Source organism: Salvelinus sp. IW2-2015, linkage group LG3 (genome assembly GCF_002910315.2).
Source record: "Salvelinus sp. IW2-2015 linkage group LG3, ASM291031v2, whole genome shotgun sequence".
NCBI classification, from domain to species: domain Eukaryota; kingdom Metazoa; phylum Chordata; class Actinopteri; order Salmoniformes; family Salmonidae; genus Salvelinus; species Salvelinus sp. IW2-2015.
The window spans coordinates 26,178,389-26,200,494 of record NC_036840.1 but is presented as its reverse complement, the minus strand read 5'-3'; the positions used below and the strand labels follow the sequence as shown (position 1 = coordinate 26,200,494).

Below are 22,106 nucleotides of genomic sequence, written 5' to 3'. Positions count from 1 at the left end.
GGCTGATGGCATTGTCATGCTGGAGGGTCATGTCAGGATGAGCCTGCAGGAAGGGTACCACATAAGGGAGGATGATGTCTTCCCTGTAACGCACAGCGTTGAGATTGCCTGCAATGACAACAAGCTCAGTCCGATGATGCTGTGACACACCCTCCACCTCCAAATCGATCCCACTCCAGAGTACAGGCCTCGGTGTAACGCTTATTCCTTCGACGATAAATGCGAATCCGACCATCACCCCTGGTGAGACAAAACCGCGACTCGTCAGTGAAGAGCACTTTTTGCCAGTCCTGTCTGGTCCAGCGACGGTGGGTTTGTGCCCATAGGCGACGTTGTTGCCGGAGATGTCTGGTGAGGACCTGCCTTACAACAGGTCTACAAGCCCTCAGTCCAGCCTCGCTCAGCCTATTGCGGACAGTCTGAGCACTGATGGAGGGATTGTGTGTTTTAGGTGTCAGTCGGACAGTTGTTTCTGCCAATGCCTGGTACGCTGTCCGCAGTGTGATGTTCGGGATGTTCCAGTCCTTGCAGGTGTGTTACAGTGGTCTGCCACTGCGAGGGACGTCAAGCTGTCCGGTCCTGTCTCCCTGTTAACGCTGTCATTAGGCGTTGCACAGTATATTGCAAATTTTTGCCCTGTCCACATCTGGCGTCCTCATCCTCCTTGCACATGCCTCAAGCCACCATCACGCAGATGAGACAGGGACGCACTGGGGCATCCTTTCTTTATGGTGTTTTCAGAGTCAGCTAGAAAGGCCTCTTTAGATGTCTAACGTTTTCAAAACTGTGACCTTAATTGCCACCGCGTAACCTGTTATATGTCTTAACGACCGTCATCCAGTCGGTGACATGTTCATACATTGTTTATTGTCATTGAACAGCTTGGGAAACTGGAGTTTTAAACCCTTTACAATTTAGTCTGAAGTAGTTGGATATTTTACGATTATCTTTCAAACAGGGTCCGAAAGGTACGTTTGTTTTTTTTTGCTGAGTTTGACATAGCACCACGTATGTGCGTAAGCATGCAACGCACACACCGCACACCTGTGATTTTGGCAGGTAGATTTGTAAACTCATAACCTATTTGCTGTCGAGACATACATAATTGCCTACATCATCTATGATTCACTGTGTCTGCCAAGTCACAGACAGTGCTTGATCCTCAGGAATGAGTCCCTGATTCGCCGATCTGAACTGCCTCTCATCCCCTCTGTGACATGAATACATACACATTGTCCACATTGGACACACACACAACACAGTCGGCCTCTTCATATGTCTCAGCCGCTGCCTGCACGACAACCATGTCTCTGTATTCTTAATGCCATAACAGTCCTATATCAGAGTAACTTCCTGTTCTAGTGTTCAGTATAAAGTACAGCGCAGCGCGGAGAGACGTTAGACGGCCGCGTAGCCGACTTGCTTTCTGGCTTGTAGTCGGAGTGGGCAGATCCCATAGCGTGTGTTTGATGGGTGAGGGTAGAGAGTGACGGTGAGTGAGTGACTAAGGTGATGTCGAGTGACGTGACGTGAGGTTGCGTTGCAGTGACGTGACGTGAGTGAGTGCCGTGACGTGAGTGAATAAGTGAGTGGTGAGTGAGATAGCGAGAGAAAGGCAGTCGGACTGAAACTAGTCAACATGAGGGAGGGGAAGATGTGATTAACCAGGCAACCTGTGTTTCAGGAACATATCAGACATCCTCCTCAATGTTGTTCATTCATCCCAGAACAAAGAACGACCAAGCAAAGGCTGCTACAAGAGCCAAAGTTTGGCAAGTCGCGCCTACTTTTACTAATTATGATAAACACATCTTGGTAAGGAGTAAATTCTAAACAATAAATGGACACAGGTAAACCCAAAAATAATACGGCAGCGCTGTTAGTAAGCTTTCAACTAGATTTGTCATTATTTGTGTAACTTTCATTGCAAATGAGATATGCCCTTACTTAGTCATTTGACAGTGTTACTATTCGCTCAACGGCTAACATTAAATCATTGATAAATGCACTTACTGGAACTCCACAAGGATCCACAGCGCGGTGTCGCGCCCCAGGGCGATGTCATCCTCCCGGTGTCGGTGTGGATTGGTCCGCCCGACTGTCCTGATAGTCCTGAATACGGATAAAGCGTGTGTGGATCTATTTCAATGCTGGCATCAGTCAGGAACATGGTTTCCAAGAAGTCCGCTCACTCGCAGTCAACTTTCTTCATCCAATTCCAAATTTCGAAGACAAGAGAGTGTAAGCAGTATAGATCTAGTATGCCAAAGTTTGTTGATTCATAATTGTCGTGCTGTTGGTAGGCCCCTATTCCAAATATCACTTTGGAAAGTGGCTCCCTCTGGGCAAACTTGTTCCTATTCTTTTTGCATTTGGCAAAATAATAGATTGACTGCTAATCGAACTAAACAACGTAAGTTTCTTTCTTCACACCTATTCTGGACTTCCACAAATATGGGAGTTGGTTTTTAGCTCAACCTGGTTCTTGGTTATGACACTTGTTGCACGAGCGTCTCTCTCTACACCACACAACAACCAACAACCACCACAAACACACACACACACACACACCACAACACACACACACACCCACAACACCAACACAACCACCTGGGAGTCACCTTTCCGTTTAGTTAAGCAACAAGCTGTTATTTTCATACCTGTACATGGAAAAAAACAACCCCCTCATATCTAGGTGTATCCTATCTCCACATACCATGATCTAGTGTATCATTGCCAATATCCATCTAGGTGTATCCTATCTACAATATCATGATTCTAGCGTATCCATCTCCAATATACCATGATCTAGGTGTATCCTATCTCAATATACCATGATCTAGGTGTCCTATCTACAATATACATGATCTTAGTGTATCTATCTACAACATATATCATGATCTAGCTGATCCTATCTACAACATACATGATCTAGCTGTATCGATCTACAAATAACCCATTGATCTAGCTGTATCCTATCTACAATATACCATGATCTAGGTGTATCTACTCTACAATATACCAGACTTAGGTGTATCCATCTACACATTAGCCGATGATCTAGCTGTATCTAGATCTACACATACCATGAATCTAGCCTGTATCCTATCTACATATACCATGATACTGAGCTGTATCCTATCTACAATATACCATGATCTAGCTGTATCCTATCTCAATATACCATGATCTAGGTGTATCCTATCTACAATATACACGATCTAGGTGTATCCTATCTACAATATACCGACGATCTAGGTGTATCCTATTAAATATACAGATCTAGTGTATCCTATCTACATATACCACGTCTAGTGTCCTAATACATATACACGATTAGAGCTATCCTATTACAAATATCCACGATCTAGATGTTCCTATCTACAATACCACAGATCTAGTGTATCCTATCATACATAATATACCACGGATTGACTAGTTCTATCTACATATTACCACGATCTAGATGTATCCATCTACAATATACCATATTAGGTGTATCCTGTTACACTATCTACATAGACTCTAGTGGCATATCCTATCTACAAATACCATGCTAGGTTCCTATCTGACATATACCATGTCGAGCGATATCTATCTACAATAACACCCTTGACTCAGCTGTATCCTATCTACGATATACCATGATCTAGCTGTATCCTATCTACGATTACCATTGATCTAGTGTATTCCTAAATCTGACGTATACCATGATCGTAGCTGTATCCTATCTACTACACATACCTGATCTAGCGTGTATCCTATCTAAACATACCATGATCTAGGTGTATCCTATCTACATGAATCCAATGATACGTAGGTGTACTATCTACAATTACATGACTTAGGTATCTAATGTACATATACCATGATCTAGGTGTATCATATTACAATATACCATGATCTAGGTGTTCTATCTACATACCATGATCTAGGTGTATCATCCTATCTACATATACAGCCAATTGTCTTAAGGTGATCCTATCTACCAACTTACCATGATCTAGGTGGTCATCCCTATCTACTATCATTACCATGGATCATAGTGTATCATATCTACAATATACCATGATCTAGGGTGTGTCCTATCTACAATATACCATAGATCTAGGGTATCCTATCTACAATATCATGCTCATGTATCCTACCCTGTTATCTTCCTATCATACCATACAGATTCTAGGTGTACCTATCTTACAAATATACCATCGTCTAGGTGTATCCTATCTACAATATCATTATCTAGCTGTATCCTCATCTCAACATACCATGATCTAGGTGTTCCTATCTACAAATACACATGATCTAGGTGTATCCTATCTACTACTCATACCTGATCTAGGTGTGTATCCTATCTAAACATCCATGATCTAGGTGTATCCTATCTACACAATACCATGATCTAGTGTTCCTATCTACATATTACCATGATCTAGTGTATCCTATTACATATACCATGATCTGGTGATCTATCTACAAATACCAGGATCTAGGGTCATCCTATCTACATTACCATGATCTAGTGTTATCGCTATCTACATTTACCTATGATCTAGTGTATCCTATCTACAATATACCATGATCTAGGTGTATCCTATCTACAATATACCATGATCTAGGTGTATCCTATCTACAATATACCATGATCTACATCTATCCCTTTAGGCACCAGGGGAAAAAAATAGTTTCATTGCTTGACATCTACATAAGTGGGGTAATTTCAGGAACTGTGGATGAAAAAGAGTTGAAAGGTAAGGGAAATGTCTCCCATTTTAGCTCCGGCAGAATGACATCTCTACTGAAGGGGTTCAAGAAGGATGTCAACCTCTAAAACAGTTAAGAGCCCTCAGGCATTTTCAGTTGGGTAAACGGACTACCCTTTATATACTCCCTCTTCACTGTTTCCTCCTTTCAATTGACAGTGGCCATGTAGCTGGTACAGCATCGTCGCCATCCTGTGGTATACACTCAGCATTACATGTCAACTACATCAGACATTAGCGTTAGGCTTAGCCCAGCGTTTCCCAAACCGGGTCCTGGGGACGACAAGGGGTGCACTTTTTGGTTTTTGCTCTAGCACAACACAGCTGATTCAAATAATGAACTCATCATCAAGCTTTGATTATTTGAATTAGCTGTGTAGTGCTTGGGCAAAAACCAAAACGTGCACCCTTTGGTCCCCAGGACCGAGTTTAGGAAACGCTGGCTTAGCCCTTAGCCTCTGCCGAATCCTCATGCCAACAACCGGATGTTCCGGTTTTCAGGGGAAATGGAAAGAGAGCCTGTGACACGACTTCCTCTTTTGGATTTTAATAAGGTAACGCTCCATCTTAACTCCTCCTCCACATTTACTGGATTGGTTGAACAGTGCAGTAGAGAACCTTCTTCTCCTCAAGACCAGTATGTTTCTTTTATGCCTGCTGCCTTGGGTTACATTAGGTACCCATTGGTTCTCTGTAAATGTGCAAGGACAGACCCTGGTTTTGATGTCTATGGACACACACACACAGGGCGGTTCCGCCCATTATGTTGGGTTTTCACCAACAATTAAACATTTTTGAAAAAATGGCACATAAACATACTACAACAGGTGTAGACTTTACCGTGAAATGCTTACTTACGCGCCCTTTCCCAACAATGCAGAGTCAAAAAGTATGAAACATTTGCAAAAAAATTTAAAAGGAAAAGGTAACAATAAAATTACAATAACGAGACTATATACAAGGAGTACCGGTACAGAGTCAATGTGCAGGAGTACAAGGTAGTTGAGATAATATGTACATGTAGGTAGTGGTAAAAGTAACTAGGCAATCAGGATAGATAATAAACAGAGTAGCAGCATATGTGAAGATTGTGAAAATGTGTCTATGTGTGAGTGTGTGTGTGTGTGTGTGAGCGTGTGTGTGTTGTGTGTGTGTGAGCGTGTGTGTGTTGTGTGTGTGTGAGCGTGTGTGTGTTGTGTGTGAGCGTGTGTGTTGTGTGTGTGTGTGAGCGTGTGTGTGTGTGTGAGCGTGTGTGTGTTGTGTGTGAGCGTGTGTGTGTTGTGTGCATAGAGCCGCTGCAAGACGGTCAGTGCATAAAAAAGGGGGTCAATGCAAATAGTCCGGGTAGCCATTTCATTAACTGTTCAACAGTTAATCAAGTGGGGGTTGAAGGGTTGAAGTTGTTCAGGAGCCTTTTGGTCCCAGACATGGCGCTCCGGTACTGCTTGCCGTGCACATTGATGTAAAGTACTTAAGTAAAAAATTATTTAAAGCACAACTTAAGTCGTTTTTTGGAGTATCTGTACTTTACTATTTTTGCCAACTTTTACATCACTACATTCCAAAAGAAAATAACGTACTTTTTACTCCATACATTTTCCCTGACACCCAAAAGTACTTGTTACCTGTTGACACGAAAATTATCCAATTTACACACTTATCAAGAGAACATCCCTGGTCTTCCTTACTGCCCCTGATCTGGCAGACTAACTAAACACAAATGCTTTGTTCGCAAATTATGTCTGAGTGTTGTAGTGTGCCCCTGGCAATCGTCAATAAAACATTGATGGTGCTTTTGATACTTAAGTTCATTTTAGCAATTCCATTTACTTTTGATAATTAAGTATATTTAAAACAAGAGGTCCTGGGTGGCAGGGAGCTGGGCCATATGTACTACCCTCTGTAGCACCTTATGGTCAGATGCCAAGCAGTTTCCATACCAAGCAGTGACGCAGGCAGTCAAGGTGCTCTCAATAAAGGTGASCAGCGAGAACCCTGCTAACTGAGCTGTAGAAAACGTTGAGCTCTGCAAATTTCCAACGAAGCTAAGCATTGGAGCGAAGCGTTGTCAAGAGTCACTGGCTCTGGTCAAGAGTCACTGGCTCTGGTCAAAACCCACTAGCAGAAGGCGGCCGCCTACGGCAGATTGACGAGGGCGGCATTTTCCGAGCTAAACTGACCAAGACGTACCTCCAACAACAGATAAAGCCTTGCATAATTCTGCCCAAAAATAATAAAAATGTCTCTTACCCAGTGGAATGTGAGCGCTGATGCCGCCCGTGATAAGCAGTGCCCACTTGTAAATATTTTGCTTGTCCAAGCGGAGCACGCCTCTCCAGGGTGCCGTTGGAGGTGACCAGCTGTGGCGCTCCACCAACTTTCGGCKAAAAATGGTCTAACATAAATCATGTAGCATATAGCCTACGTTAGAAAGWGTATATGGTATTTTCTGTAGCCTACAGACTGGAGTGGAGGTGAAATTTTGACAATGTCACGAGACACGTTTTACATTATGCACGTTTCTCTGATCAAATAGCCTAACCTAAATGGCGCCGAATCAAAGTTTTTAAAAAGCGCTTTGATGTGAATATGGCATGTTAACAAACGTGATATCCTAAAAACAAGACAGGTTAAAAAAAATGACAGTATGGAATGGAAAATCAGGCTACTCACAACTGCTGTCTAGGAGTTTCACCCAGTGGGCTAAATTGTTATGATAATCAGTAGTTTCAAGTTTTGTATCCTTCAATTCCAGACCGGCCTTGATTTCAACATCCATGAACATGGACAAATCTGAACCAATCATCGACATCTGTTTCACAAGTTTGGACCACACAGTAGATGACAGCAGAGTACAGTAAAGAAAAGTATAGTTCAGTACAGTATAATGTACTGCATTGTACCCTACTTTACTCTTCATTAAGATGTATTTTCATGTTTCATTCAGTACCGAAAATGAACCTGATTTCAACATCCAGAAAATACGTATTTTAAACGTCCGGAAAATACATATTTTCAACTTTCATTAAGAACCTAAAATTAACCTAACTTCAAAGTCTGTAAAATACATATTTTAGACTTATTTTCATTGTTATTTTGCTTACTGTGACTGTTCTAGATTCGCAGGGGTATAGGCAAAGACATTTGTCTCACCTAGAGCGGCAGAACGGACAAGACCGCGCACACAGACACACACATGACAGAAACTTTGCTGTGGCCACAAAGAGGATGTGAGTCGGACAGTGTGTGGCCGGGGGCCATGATCAGTTGCCATGGCTTCGGTGAAACGGAAATCAGCCTCTGAAATAGKGTGAGCTAAATGCATCAACTGTGTGAAAGAAAATAGCAAAATACCCTACCACAGACCCATCAGTTTGATATTTTATTAGAATGTATTATAAAAGCACCATATAAACTTTGAAAATATCAAAAATATACCCAGAACACCAATATCAATAGTTAAAAACTGTACATGATTTGATAAAACGGTATATGAACCTATATAAAAACATATGAGASCTTCTTTTTGAAAATACCAAAAACATAAATCTCGAGCTAGATCTAAAAAACCTCCGTATAAGTATCATATAAAGAAGACATAGGCTGCACAAACAAGTTTTCCATCCAACCATTTCATGCAGATGAATTACCTGCCGCATGAAAAAAGTCACGACCGGGCTATGGAAACATGAAATGCCGGTGTTGTGCCGGGATCCCCCCCGTTCCTAAATCCGCTACTGATTTGKCAACATTTTACTCCCTCCTTTGTTTAATTACAACACACATACATTGATTATTAATTTCAGTTGCCTATCCCGACGTGAAGTTTGGTCTATAGAAAGTATTTGACTCTGATGTGTGCCACAGAAAGTATTTGACTCTAGCCACAAAATGGAGGAAATTAGAAGGTGGGGGGGATTCTGGAAGGGGGGAGATTTTTGACAGGAACACCTGTACAATCTTATACTGACAGACAATTTGTTCGTTCGACATGGTGGGATACTTTTGTGTCGGTAAAATTAATTATGCGAGAAATGGCGGTGGAAACGTTTTCTGCGCAAATATTGATATAATACCCATCATATCGAAGTAAATTTGTGAGTCACGAAATTATATGTTGTGTGGTTCTCCCACTCCGACTCGGGACAGCATCCAGTTTATTTGGCTACAGATGAAATAAATAATGAACTTCACAGGATGGTGAATGCTTGCTTGCTCCTATACAATTAACATCGAGGGTCTTATACCGGTGAGATGACGAACGATGATTAGGTTTGACCAATACAAATAATATCGCTCTTATTCATAATGATCTCATAATAGGTAGCCTACCCGCACCTAGGTGTTGGCTAGAGCGCATGTGCCAAGACCAACTCGGGTACATTTTCTATTCAATGCAACAGTTTTTGTGACTAATTATCAGTAGAGTCGAAAATGCGATAGAAATTGTATTTTTCATTCGGTACATGGGAATTTAACTGTAAAATATATTTTACGTGCACTACGTCATCACGCACAGGATTGTATCTTCATAAAGTCAGTAAAACATATCTGGTGGGAAAATGCGCATATTATTTTATGCAGATTTTATAACATTTACATGAAAATCTGTCGCAAATTGGATGCAAACCTAGCTACTGTCAAAACAATCGTAAATACATTTTTACCCACTGCTCAACTTCTTCCCTCTTTTGCTCTTCTCACGTTTCTCTCTCTTTCGAGACACATACCACAACATACAAAGGAGGCTTTCACATATGAATTGCAAATAAATGTTTTTTAAAAACGTTACATTTTCGCTCAAAAGCTATGTTAAATAAAATACATAAGATGCATGGGAAATGCCTGAAAAGACAAAAGTGATTTAACAAATGGAAAGACTCAAACTTTCTCTGTCTTCAACTCATCCTCGACTAGTGCAGTCCTTTCTTCTGACCGATGGTCTGGTAGGTGTCTGCAGTATGAGGAGCCAATCCCTGATAGGAGAGAGAGAGAGAGAGAAAGAGATAACGAGAAAAAATATAATTAAGCAAGGACCTACAATTGAAATTCCACACATCAACTAAGATCACCATCACCAACTCACCGTATAGATGCTCTCCTCTGCATTCTGTGTCAGAGTGAAAGAGAAACACCATTACAAAACACAAACACTGAGGAAAATGTCTAAATCACTATTCATGCAACATCTTGAAACAGGATGCGCTTGTGTGTGAGTACAGGTGTGGCATATTTTTTTGTAGAAAGTGTGTGAAAATTAAGCTATTAGGTTTAATGTTAAACGTTTGTCAGAAAATCCCTTCCTGCCCCCAACCAACTATAAAGCTGTAGTTGTGTTTGTCTGCGTTGTACAGGACTAGAAAATGGTTTGGAGCATATCTCACATTACATTGATTTGATCCCCGGGCAACTGCAGGGGCTCGTTTCATGTATCTGGGTGCCATAGGGGCTTGTTTAATAGGGTTTAACAGTGTTGATCATGTTACTGTGGCTTTCTCACCACTGGCTTTGCTTTCCCAGTCCCAGTCACCGGAGCCATCTGTGTGAAATACTGAGTGTTGAAAAATAGAGGTAAGACAGACAGACAGATGAAACTGAATCAACCCCAAGCTGTTATAGGCATTTGTGTAGATCTGAAACGATTGGATGGGTTGGATAAGTATAAGCAATACGGTGAAAATTCCACCTAACCTTCCAGAGGACAAGGTGGAGCTACTACCATAGTCATACTGCAGAGAACATTGGTTTTTAGATCAGTGTTTATACCTATCCATATCTTTCAGATCTACAGTGCCTTCAGAAGGTATTCATACCCCTGGACTTATTCCATATTTTGTTGTTACAGCCTGAATTCAAAATGGATCCAATAGATTTTTTTCTCTCACCCATCTGTACACACAATACATCGTAATGACAGTGAAAACCTTTTTAGAATTGTTTAGCTAATTTATTGAAAATTTAATACAGAAATGTCATTTACATAAGTATTCACACTCCTTTGCTATGACACTCCAAATGGAGCTCAGGTGCATCCAATTTCCTTTGATCATCCTTGAGGTGTCACTACAACTTGATTGGAGTCCACTTTAGGATAATTCAACTGTTTGGACATGATTCAGATAGAAACACACCTGTCTACATAAGGTCCTACAGTTGGCAGTGCATGTCAGATAAGAAACTATACAATGACGTCCAATGAACTAACTGTCTGTAGATCTCCACAATATAATTGTGATGAGGCATATACAGTATCTGGGGAAAGGGTATACAACTATTTCTAGAGTGTAGAAGGCAAGGCAGCTGTACCTTGATCCTGCAGTATAGCACGGTAAGGATGATACCGTACAGAAACAAGATGGCGTCCAGGATGTAGCAGATCTGAGGCTCAACCAGGGCCGCTGAGGACAGAGGAGAAGAACTGCTATTTACAGGATGGTCCTCTGAGGTTTGACCACCAATTGAGTCATTTAGCAGATTCTCTTATTCAGAGCGACTTACAGTGCATGTAACTAAGGTAGGTAAAAACAACCAGACAATATCAGTTATCGCAAGTGACCACCAGTAATCAGTATGTCAAATAGATCTCACGGTCATCTTTCCTTACCCATTTGGCTGGTACAGTACCTACCTACTCCTATCCACAACATGTCAAAAATGATCTTGGTTAATATCATTCTGTACTGACAAGTAGGCATATCTTCAAATTGAGTGTCTCTCAGTTTTCACATGGAAAATGTGATTATTTTATCTTTATTATCAGTTTGGTGTGTGTGTGTGTGCAAGTGTGAGGCGGGACTAGGGTGATGTGGTTGATTTTTCTATGATCTCTTTTGGTTTCCTTTCCTCATATCTGTGAATCAGAATCACCTATACTACACCAATATACAATAATGTTTTTGCTCCAAACTCCATTTGGTTATAATGAAAAATCAATTTCTAAAACCAGGTTAAAACAGTCATGAGCAAAACCATTTACAGACAGGAAAAGCTATCATTTACTTCATTTTTTCAGGAAGGAGAAATTATGATGCCCACTTCAACAATTATTTTAAATGCGTCGCTACAGGGTTTCTATCAACTAAATGGTTGATAATTCATAATATGACCAACATAATATTAGACGAGTTCCAAATACCAGTACATCACATTCAAATATTTTCACTGACGGACTTATGTCAGTCTTCAGTAAAAAGATTTGAACGTGATGTACCGGCATTTTTAACTCAAACTATGTTAATTGCWGGACTCCCTGAGATCTGGGCCTGTTTCTACAAAGCATCTCAGCGTAGGAGTGCTGATCTAGGATCCGTTTTGCCTTGTAGATCATAATGAATAAGATAATATGGTCAGATCCTAGATCAGCACTACTCTGAAATGCTTTGTGGACATGAGCCCTGATCTCAACCATGGGACTCACCATGATACTTTATCATTTACTTTAAAATATTTCCTCCAGTGGGAGACCAAATTTGGCTGGAATTATTCTAATCAAAATGTTAAACTGTTAATCCCACAAAGAAATAACACTTTCATAGCACAGGTCCACAACCAAACATCAAGAGGTTTGTACTTATCAAACTCCGGACTCACCAGCGCTGCCAAAGCTCAACCACAAAGGAAGAGCTGAAAGAACCTGGAATCTGCCTCCCATTGTCACAGCAACAAGGATACAACAGGACACACCGCAACAGTAGACAGCGGCGACAAGCTCTTTTTACCGGGTGTCGGACTGCTCAGTCAGTAACCAGCATATAGGTTGAGCAGGGCTGACGAGTCGGTTCGTTTAGTGTGGTGATGACGCAGTGTTACAAAGAAAGCCAGGGTAGAGCAGCAGGGGGGAAGTTGTGGTCGAGCTCAGTCCATTTTTTTATGATCAGACCACTCCCCTGACTGTGGGCCTGCAGACAGCGTTGGAGGAAGGACAGACTGAAAGACCTAGAAATGCTTCGGTTTCTGTCGACTTACTCTATCTTTACCACATGTTGGTTTGTGCAACATGGTGTTTTGAAAACGGAAATAACATTGAGCTATGACTTCCCTGAAGGTCTTACTGTATGTTTCTTAACTACAAAGATACTGATAAGTGAAATCACACTATTTGACCGATCAGAGATAAAATATTTATTAGGTTTACAGCATTATACATCAATGATTACGAGTTGGCCCATCTGTCAAAATCTCAGTACAGTGAATGAMAGACAAACAAGGTAGTAAAGACAGCACTGAGAAATCCTCTTCAGAGTGGAACCATGGGTGTCATCGTTCAACAGTCAAGCGTTTTAACTTAGCGGTCAACTTCTCCAAACACAATGTCCTGGGTGCCTGTCAAGAAAAAAAAAAKWAYYAAAAAAAAACTCAACCATACATTGAACAGGAACTACACTGAACAAAAATATAAATGCAACATGTAAAGTGTTGGTRCCATGTTTCATGAGCTGAAATAAAAGATCCCAAAAATGTTCCATATGCACAAAAAGCATATTTCTCTCAAATGTGCACAAATTTGTTTACATCCCTGTTAGTGAGCATCTCTCCTTTGCCAAGATAATCCACCTGACAGATGTGGAATATCGAGAGGCTGATTAAACAGCATGATCATTACACAGGTGCATCTTGTGCTGGGGACAATAAAAGGCCACTAAAATGTGCAGTTCTGTCACACAACACAAGGCCACATATGTCTCATGTTTTGAGGGAGTYTGCAATTGGTATGCTGACTGCAGGAATATCCACCAGAGCWGTCGCCAGATAATTGTAGGTTCATTTCTCTACCATAAGCCACCTCCAACCTAATTTTAGAGAATTTAGCAGTACGTCCAACCAGCCTCACAACCACATCTAACTACGCCAGCCCAGGACAACGTGTTCCAGTTCCCACCAATATCCAGCAACTTCGCACAACCATTGAAGAGTGAGACCACATTCCACAGGCCACAATCAACAGCCTGATCAACTCTACGCTAAGGAGATGAGGCAYATGGTGGTCAAACCAGACACTGACTGGTTTTCTGATCCACGCTCATAGCTTTTTTTTTTTTAAAGGTATCTGTGATCAACATGTATATCTGTATTCCCAGTCATGTGAAATCCATAGATTAGCACCTAACAAATGTATTTAAAATTAACTGATTTCCTGATATGAACTTAACTCCTTTGTAAAACCTTTGAAAATGTTGCGTTTATATTTTTGTTCAGTGTACATGAATTGCATTGCTAAGGATTCTGATATTCAATGGTTGACTGATAACATAAGGGTCGTGTTCAGCAGGGAGAATTGTTTGTGAAACAGAGGTACTAATACAATTAGAACACAGATTTYTGTTAACCGTCACAAAACATTTTGCTACMGTGTGTKCTACMGAACATGACCCAGTAGAAACATTTCTTACCAATAATGGCCACTACGTCAGCCAGCATGTGTCCTTTAGCCATCATATCCAGGGCGGCCTGGGGAAGACAACGTCGCAAAACCATCAATCAACTATAAACCGAAAGAAGCATCATACATAGCTCTTTTCTTATAAAATCTGTGTTGCGACACGTTTGTGCAATGCACTTTAAATAAAGTGATTTGATACGGAAACCAAAACAGTGTGGGACGGTCTGGTGTGTTAATGTCCCAAGAACAAACATGTTACAACACAGACAGAGAGGGGAAGGCAGGGTTGGGTTTGTGTTCTTTTACAAATGCTATTATACTGGTTTATAAATGTCCTTAATGAACTATAAGTAGCCTTGAGGAAGAAGCTGTTTTACACATTGAATAATTTATAACAACTGCATTAAATAATTCAGGGTGTGAATTCTGTCTGTTGTGGTAGTTTGAACTCCCCGTACCAAGTGAGCGAATCCTGGAGCTTTGATTTTGCAGCGGTAGGGCCTGCTGGAGCCGTCAGATACCAGATACACACCAAACTCTCCCTGCAAAATAACAATATTACACATTAATATTCCTACCCAACACATTCACACCAAACTTTCGCTGGAAGAGACAGGAGAGGAGATCACATTACACAACAGCAGCACCTACAGCATATTATATTCAGTGTTTTAACACACCTATATCCAGGGACTACAGATTCGAATTAACCAGCTAGCTGAATCTGGCACATTTACAGAATATCTCTGGCTGTCAAATCAATATAATAAATGACATGGAATTGTTTTATATCTAAAGGCATCCTATGACCTACAAAATGGATCAGTTGGAGGAGAATCTCACCATTACAAACGGTAAACTGCTCATATAGAATAGCCTCAAAGTATTTGAGGTTAKAWWWWWWTTTAAACAGAAAGGCTCAAATCCCTTCTATCCATGCACGTCTGAAGAAAGGGGAGAGCTTACCTTGGGTGCTTCTACAGCTGTGTATGTGGATCCGGGGGGCACCTGGTAACCCTCTGTGTACAGCTTAAAGTGATGGATCAGAGACTCCATGGACATCTAACATGGGAACATTAACCACCATTACAACTGATGCTTATATAGACTCGATGTGAAACACTCCACCGTAACCAGGGCTTGTGTTTAACTACAGGGTAAGGCAGACAAAAAGCGAAGATGATCTAAATGCCCTGTGTTTCTCCATCCTGGTCCCGAGCACCCAAAAAAGGTGCACTCATACACCTGATTCAACTAATTACCTCATCAAGCCGTTTGATTAGTTCAATCCGGTGCGTTTAGCGCTAGGGCTAAAAACGTGCACCCCGCTGTCCTCAATGATCTCAAATAAAAAATATTCAGTCGTTCTCTCACCTTCATCTCAGATCTCTTGGGCGGGGCCACCTTGGCGTCGTCCACTTTGATCTCTCCCGCAGGCATCTTGTTGAGGGCCTCGATCATGATCCTGAGACTCTGCCTCATCTCCTCCACCCTGCACAGGTACCTGACCAACACCAAAGAGGAGAGGACYAAGGGAGGGAAACAAGATGTAAACATGTATATTGTGAAGGTATTTTAAAAGTTMTATTGACAGATACAGCTAGATAAGTAGATGGGGGGGGGGGGAGTGGTGGCAGAACGGGGGATTTAACCGCTGCCCTCCAGGGGCATGTGGTCCGGTGTGGCAGCACTACCACTAGACCAGCCGCCGACAACGCCAAAACAAATCATGTAGAGGATTCAATCAAAAACAATCAATAAGATATATGAAGGTAAAACAGACAAAATCTCTCATCTACACAAAGGCAATACTAAGTAAAAGAGAGCGAGGCAGACAGAGAGAGGACAGTAGGCGTTCTTCTCACCTGTCGTAGCAGTCTCCCTTGCTGCCGATGGGAACGTCAAACTCCACCTCGTCATACTTGTCGTAGGGCTGAGACTTCCTCAGGTCCCACTTGATGCCTGAACCCCTCAGCATCACACCACTGACAGACAAGCAGAGGGGGTTGTTTACATCTTTCATTAGCTTCTCAACAGTTTGAGAGAGAGTGTGTGAGTGAGTGCGTCTCACCTGAAGCCATAGTTGAGTGCGTCCTCTGCAGACACAACCCCGATGTCCACAGTGCGGTTCTTCCAGATACGGTTGTTGGTCAACATCTCCTCCACCTCGTCTATTCTGATGGAGAAGTTCTTGCACCACTCGTAGATATCATCCATTAGTCCCAGTGGCATGTCCTGGGACAAGCAGATAACACAAGCATCTTATCTTTATAGCGACCATTCCATCGCATACATAGCTGTAGGGTGAAGTTGCCCCTAGACTGATCTTGGGTCAGTTTTGCGATTCCCCCCCCCCCCTAATGGTGAAGGTTAGGATTGGGGAGAGGATGCTGATCCTAGATCTGGACCTAGGGGATATGTCACCCAGGAGAAACCCCATAAGACTTAGTTCCCAGGCAGCCCTCACCTGGTGTACTCCTCCAGGTCTGACGTAGGCTGCATGCATCCTGGCCCCTGAGACACGCTCATAGAACTCAAACATCTAGGAGAAGGATAGAGACAAGACACCATGAAAGGTCCAGTGCTATCAAAAAACATGGTTTTCCAGTGTTTTACATATATTTACACACTGAGGTTGGAATAATACTGGGAAATGGCGAAAATTACGATAATACACTTTTAGTGTAAGAGCCGTTTGAAAAGACTGCCTGAAATTCCATCCTGTTTGGGTGAGATGGAGTTTTGGCCTGCCTGGTGATATTAAATTAGTTAATATACGAATAAGAAAATGGACTTCCAAAAATTGCTACTTCAGCAAAAGGGAGGAAGATCAGGACCCGTTCATAAAGCATCTCAGAGTGCCTGATTCTAGATCATCACTCCTACTCTGTTGTGCTTGATACGGCCCCAGATCCTAAATTCTGTTTCCAATCTCACCTTCTCTCTCTCCTCGAACATCCAGAAGAAGGGGGTCATGGCTCCGATGTCCAGGGCGTGGGTGGTGATGGCCATGATGTGGTTCAGGATGCGAGTCAGCTCTCCGAAAAGAACTGTAAAACAGAAGTACACCCTGAAAAGTCATACTTACTTGATTCACCACTGTTGCCCATCTTCTGCCTGTATGGAGATTGTGTAACAGGCCCCAGTCCCTCTGTACAGTTGAAGTCAGGAGTTTACATACACCTTGGCCAAATACATTTAAACTCAGTTTTTCACAATTCCTGAAATGTAACCATAGTAAACATTTCCTGTCTTAGGATCACCACTTCAATTTAAGAATGTGAAATGTCAGAATAATAGTATAGAGAATGATTAATTTCAGCTTTTATTTCTTTCATCACATTCCCAGTGGGTCAGAAGTTCACATACTCAATTAGTATTTGGTAGCATTGCCTTTAAATTCTTTAACTTGGGTCAAACGTTTCGGTTAGCCTTCCACAAGCTTCCCACAATAAGTTGGGTGAATTTTGGCCCATTCCTCCTGACAGAGCTGATGTAACTGAGTCAGGTTTGTAGGCCTCCTTGCTTGCACACGCCTTTTCAGTTCTGCCCACAATTTTTTTATAGGATTGAGGTCAGGGCTTTGTGATGGCGACTCCAATACCTTGACTTTGTTGTCCTTAAGCCATTTTGCCACAACTTTGGAAGTATACTTGGAGTCATTGTCCATTTGGAAGACCCATTTGAGCCCAAGCTTTAACTTCCAGACTGATGTCTTGAGATGTTGCTTCAATATATCCACATACTTTTCCTTCTCATGGTGCCATCTATTTTGTGAAGTGCACCATTCCCTCCTGCAGCAAAGCACCCCCACAACATGATGCTGCCACCCCCATGCTTCACGGTTGGGATGGTGTTCTTCAGCTTTTTCTTCCAACCARAATGATGGTCATTATGGCCAAACAGTTCTATTTTTGTTTCATCAGACCAGAGGACATTTCTCCAGAAAGTACGATCTTTGTCCCCATGTGCAGCTGCAAACCGTAGTCTGGCTTTTTTTAACGGCGGTTTTGGAGCAGTGGCTTCTTCCTTGCTGAGCAGCCTTTCAGATTATGTCAATATAGGACTCGTTTTACTGTGGATATAGATACTTTTGTACCTGTTTCCTCCAGCATCTTCACAAGGTCCTTTGCTGATGTTCTTGGATTGATTAGCACTTTTCGCACCAAAGTACGTTCATCTCTAGGAGACAGAACGCGTCTCCTTCCTGTTCGGTATGACGGCTGCGTGGTCCCATGGTGTTTATACTTGCGTACTATTGTTTGTACAGATGAACGTGGTACCTTCAGGCGTTTAGAAATTGCTCCCAAGGATGAACCAGACTTGTGGAGGTCTACAACTTCTTTTTTTCTGAGGTCTTGGCTGATTTCTTTTGATTTTCCCATGATGTCAAACAAAAAGGCACTGAGTTTGAAGGTAGGCCTTGAAATACATCCACAGGTACACTTCCAATTGACTCAAATTATGTCAATTAGCCTATCAGAAGCTTCCAAAGCCATCATTTTCTGGGATTTTCCAAGCTGTTTAAAGGCACAGTCAACTTAGTGTATGTAAACTTCTGACCCACTGGAATTGTGATACAGTGAATTATAAGTGAAATAATCTGTCTGTAAACAATTGTTGGAAAAATGTCTTGTGTCATGCACAAAGTAGATGTCCTAACCGACTTGCCAAAACTATAGTTTGTTAACAAGACATTTGTGGAGTGATCTAAAAACAAGTTTTAATGACTCCAACCTAAGTGTATGTAAACTTCCGACTTCAACTGTATATCCATGTTGACTGTTGAACTCCATGTAGCTAACTACTGCCCCCTAGTGACCGTGTATGAAGGGGTAAATGGGGCCAGATGACCTAAGAAGGTTATGATTCTCACGCTTGTTACTGTTGTGCTGGTAGAGGAAAGAGGTGCACCACCTTAACCACAAATTTCACTTGTTAACCCAAACTGTACCCTTATCTCTGAACCGACAATTCAGGGGGAAAAAAGCTCATGTAACTTGGTTTGCTCATCAGTTTGAGGTATTGGTTAGTTTGTCCTTTCTGGCAAGGTCGTCTAGTAGCTCCTAGTCTCACCTCTGATCCACTGTGCGCGGGGTGGGGCCTGGATGTTGAGCAGCTTCTCCACGGCCAGAGAGTAGGCCTGCTCGTTACACATCATGGACACGTAGTCCAACCTGTCAAAGTAAGGCAGCGCCTATAGCAAAACACAGGAAGACTGGTCAATGCATTTCATCAAACAAAAACATGCCCGTTGTAGAAGAGCCTAAACACGAGCTTGTACATTACAAGCATCTTAGCCAGGACACTTACGCTAGTAACTTACAGCCAATTTGCTATCCTAGCTGACGGCTGAACTATTCTGGCAGGATTTTTGTCTTCTTACATACCTTACTGTCTCTAGATGTGCTACATACCTGCAGGTAGGTCTTGTACTCAATCAGTTTTTCTGTGCCGCGGTGCAGCAGGCCCACGTGGGGATCACACTTCTTAACTGACTCCCCGCTGAGCTCCAGCACCAGACGCAGCACGCCATGGGCTGCGGGGTGCTGGGGGCCAAAGTTAATGGTCAGGTTAGACACCTCCTTCTCCATAGGAGCATCCTTATCTGAGAGAGGGATTGAGAGGAGATTTGGCAGTTAAAGTTGATAAGAAAAGCAACTTTTTTGTTAAAAGTAAAACCAACGCATTTCGTCTCTTGGCCTTCGTCAGGGTTCAACATAGAAAAAAGAAAGAGGTTGGACAGGCTAGTTGGTTCAGAATTCATGCATACGAGTTTAGATAAAGTTGAATGTAGAATGACTATGATAAAGTCACATAGTATGATGTGGAATGATTCTAAATCTATAATAAAGTGATAAAGTCACAGAATGAGTTTAGAAACCACTGACAACCACGTTGTGGCCAATCAGGTTCGATGGAGTAGCAGGCAATAAAATGTAACTCCCACATATGGAACTAACAGATTTCAATCATTATACCCAACTTTGGACTTGGGCCTAAATAACAACTTGGGATTTGACCTTTGACTGCGTACCCGAATGAAAAAAAGCTATTTTTAGAACAAGGGCGGCAGTGGGAGAAAAAAATTGCGCATTTTGCCAACATTTTGCCACATGCCAACAGTGAGAAACAGTGCCTAATTTATCATAACCATTACAGATAACACATCCTAACTGCTAAGTTGCCTCATATATTCAGTCAATAAAAAAACAAGTGCCATTTAAGATACATTTGTTTAAACTGTAAAATCAACTGGTTATATTTTATCGTGGAACACAATCAAAAAGGAAGTAAGCTGACTAATGTGGTGCTTGCTTGTAGAAGCCTATGGCTGTGCAATGGCATAGCCTTGTTTGTTAATTTTGCAGAAAAGACACCCTTATTTCCAGAGCCCTTATCACAGTCAAGACTCCTATTTTATAGTAAAAAAAACATGTAATATAACAGAATAAAATTTGAGTACTCAATTACTCATGCACATCATTAATAACTAGTAGGCCTATAGATGAAGACAGCACACAACAGTGGGGCGTACCATTCCATGGTGGGGGGACCCATTTCTCAGTGATGGCGCTGGGGTACATCACCGCCCCAGCATAGTGCTCCGTCCACTCCACATCTGGCTGCCACTGTTTCTGCCTGGAAAGAGAGAATAACAAGCAACCATGATGCATCAATGGTACTAAGGCAGTGTGTGGATGTTGTTGACCAAGTGTTTAACCCAGGAGGTTTCAAACCTCTCCTCAGGGACCCCCAGCTCTTCCATGTATCTGAACTGATCATCAAGCGCCCTGGACTACCTGAATCAGGTGAGCTAGTTCAGGACTACAACAAAATTGTGAAACGTCTAGGAGAAGGTTTGAAAACCACTGGTTTGACCTACAGTTTTGTGAGGTAAACTAATGCTTTCTCAGAGCACGTCTCAGGGGGAGTGGGATATGCAACAAACAAAAAAACATTTCACACCACACACACTTATACAGGTTATACACTTGTACATGTGTGAAACAGGACAAACATAAGCACCCCTTATTTGACCTTTTTGATAACATGTGCCAAGTAAACTCCTAATATATGTAGACTAGAGTCCAGGGTAGGGCAGTAATCTGCTCTAGGTCAGCCAAGACAGACTGACGACATGGTCACTAATCACATTTCACACAAGTAAAACGGTAGGATTAAACAGACTCACCAAATGAAATGTTTTTGTGTATAAAGCAGGCCTCGAAATCAAGCATTATCCAACTGTTGGTAATGGTCCATAACAACTTGTCAAGGCACAAATGGATCGGTAAGGCTGAACTGTTCCAAGTTACTGTCTAACACGTTTTTATGTTTGACCCTGAAGTGATTCATATGAATGTGTGAGAGGTGTACAACCGGTGTTGTTGACCTCAATACAGTAAATGGCATCAGTTTGTGTAAACACTCATAACACGTTATATAAAACGTGTTATTGAGCCTAGTTAACTACAATAAGGTGGCTAGCTAGCCTGGATTCTAGACCTATTTTGTGCTAACATTCCACTCATTGTACACATGTTTTTTCGGACAATAGTAAGAAACATGCATTTGAATTGCAAGAAATTGCTAGGTAAGGTTAACGTCACTCTGCTTGTTCGCAAGATGACAAGCTGGCCATGAATCGAATGTGCTGCAATGCTGTCAAAATCCACCTGATTCGATTCAAGTAACCTAGCTACTAACGTTAGCTAGCTAATGCTAGCTGTTATATGACCGTTTTTGATCCCTAAACGACCTATTTGGACATTATTGATCGGTTAAACTATAATTGCGCTTATCGAACTATGAGAATCTCACCTGTTTTGCTGGACAGTGCAAGCAGGGCTAACCAAACCACTATTTATAATCAATTTTGTTGAAGGACGTCCGAGTTTGCTAAGAGACCTCAACATTGTCCCCGCCATCTTGGCAGTCAAAGTCGCTCTGCACCCGGTGAC

The 22,106-nt window shown here is 41.8% G+C and overlaps 2 protein-coding genes across 3 annotated transcripts; both read right to left on the bottom strand.

Moving 5' to 3' along the window:
* Positions 1 to 9,198: 9,198 nt before the first annotated feature.
* Positions 9,199 to 12,581, bottom strand: fcer1g (Fc epsilon receptor IgFc epsilon receptor Ig). 2 transcript variants are annotated; one of them, XM_023973151.2, is made up of 5 exons: positions 12,354 to 12,581; positions 11,070 to 11,161; positions 10,264 to 10,314; positions 9,850 to 9,873; positions 9,199 to 9,739 (listed from the first exon to the last, which is right to left on the bottom strand). In XM_023973151.2, the coding sequence occupies exons 1-5, from the start codon at positions 12,412 to 12,414 to the stop codon at positions 9,677 to 9,679; spliced, it is 291 nt and encodes a 96-aa protein (XP_023828919.1). In that variant the 5' UTR covers positions 12,415 to 12,581; the 3' UTR covers positions 9,199 to 9,676. The 2 variants fall into 2 exon arrangements, with proteins under 2 accessions (XP_023828919.1, XP_023828926.1); XM_023973158.2 differs by having other exon boundaries at positions 10,264 to 10,302.
* A 288-nt stretch (positions 12,582 to 12,869) lies between these two features.
* On the bottom strand, positions 12,870 to 22,106 carry ndufs2 (NADH:ubiquinone oxidoreductase core subunit S2). Its single transcript, XM_023973139.1, has 13 exons — positions 21,967 to 22,106; positions 20,681 to 20,784; positions 19,560 to 19,750; positions 19,219 to 19,339; positions 17,080 to 17,192; positions 16,610 to 16,684; positions 16,214 to 16,377; positions 16,008 to 16,127; positions 15,517 to 15,646; positions 15,109 to 15,204; positions 14,601 to 14,684; positions 14,153 to 14,210; positions 12,870 to 13,085 (listed from the first exon to the last, which is right to left on the bottom strand). The coding sequence occupies exons 1-13, from the start codon at positions 22,071 to 22,073 to the stop codon at positions 13,048 to 13,050; spliced, it is 1,401 nt and encodes a 466-aa protein (XP_023828907.1). The 5' UTR covers positions 22,074 to 22,106; the 3' UTR covers positions 12,870 to 13,047.

Bases quoted from the DNA above. Each gene is read 5' to 3' on its own strand.
- fcer1g (XM_023973151.2), bottom strand. From the start codon at position 12,414: ATGGGAGGCAGATTCCAGGTTCTTTCAGCTCTTCCTTTGTGGTTGAGC. The intron at 10,315-11,069 runs GTACAGCTGCCT...TTCAACACTCAG, and splicing joins TGCTATACTGCAGGATCAAG to TATTTCACACAGATGGCTCC. The intron at 9,740-9,849 runs GTGAGTTGGTGA...CTCTCCTATCAG, and splicing joins CAGAGGAGAGCATCTATACG to GGATTGGCTCCTCATACTGC.
- ndufs2 (XM_023973139.1), bottom strand. From the start codon at position 22,073: ATGGCGGGGACAATGTTGAGGTCTCTTAGCAAACTCGGACGTCCTTCA. The intron at 19,751-20,680 runs GTACGCCCCACT...TCCCTCTCTCAG, and splicing joins GGTCCCCCCACCATGGAATG to ATAAGGATGCTCCTATGGAG. The intron at 14,685-15,108 runs GTAAGCTCTCCC...GTTATTTTGCAG, and splicing joins CAGCTGTAGAAGCACCCAAG to GGAGAGTTTGGTGTGTATCT.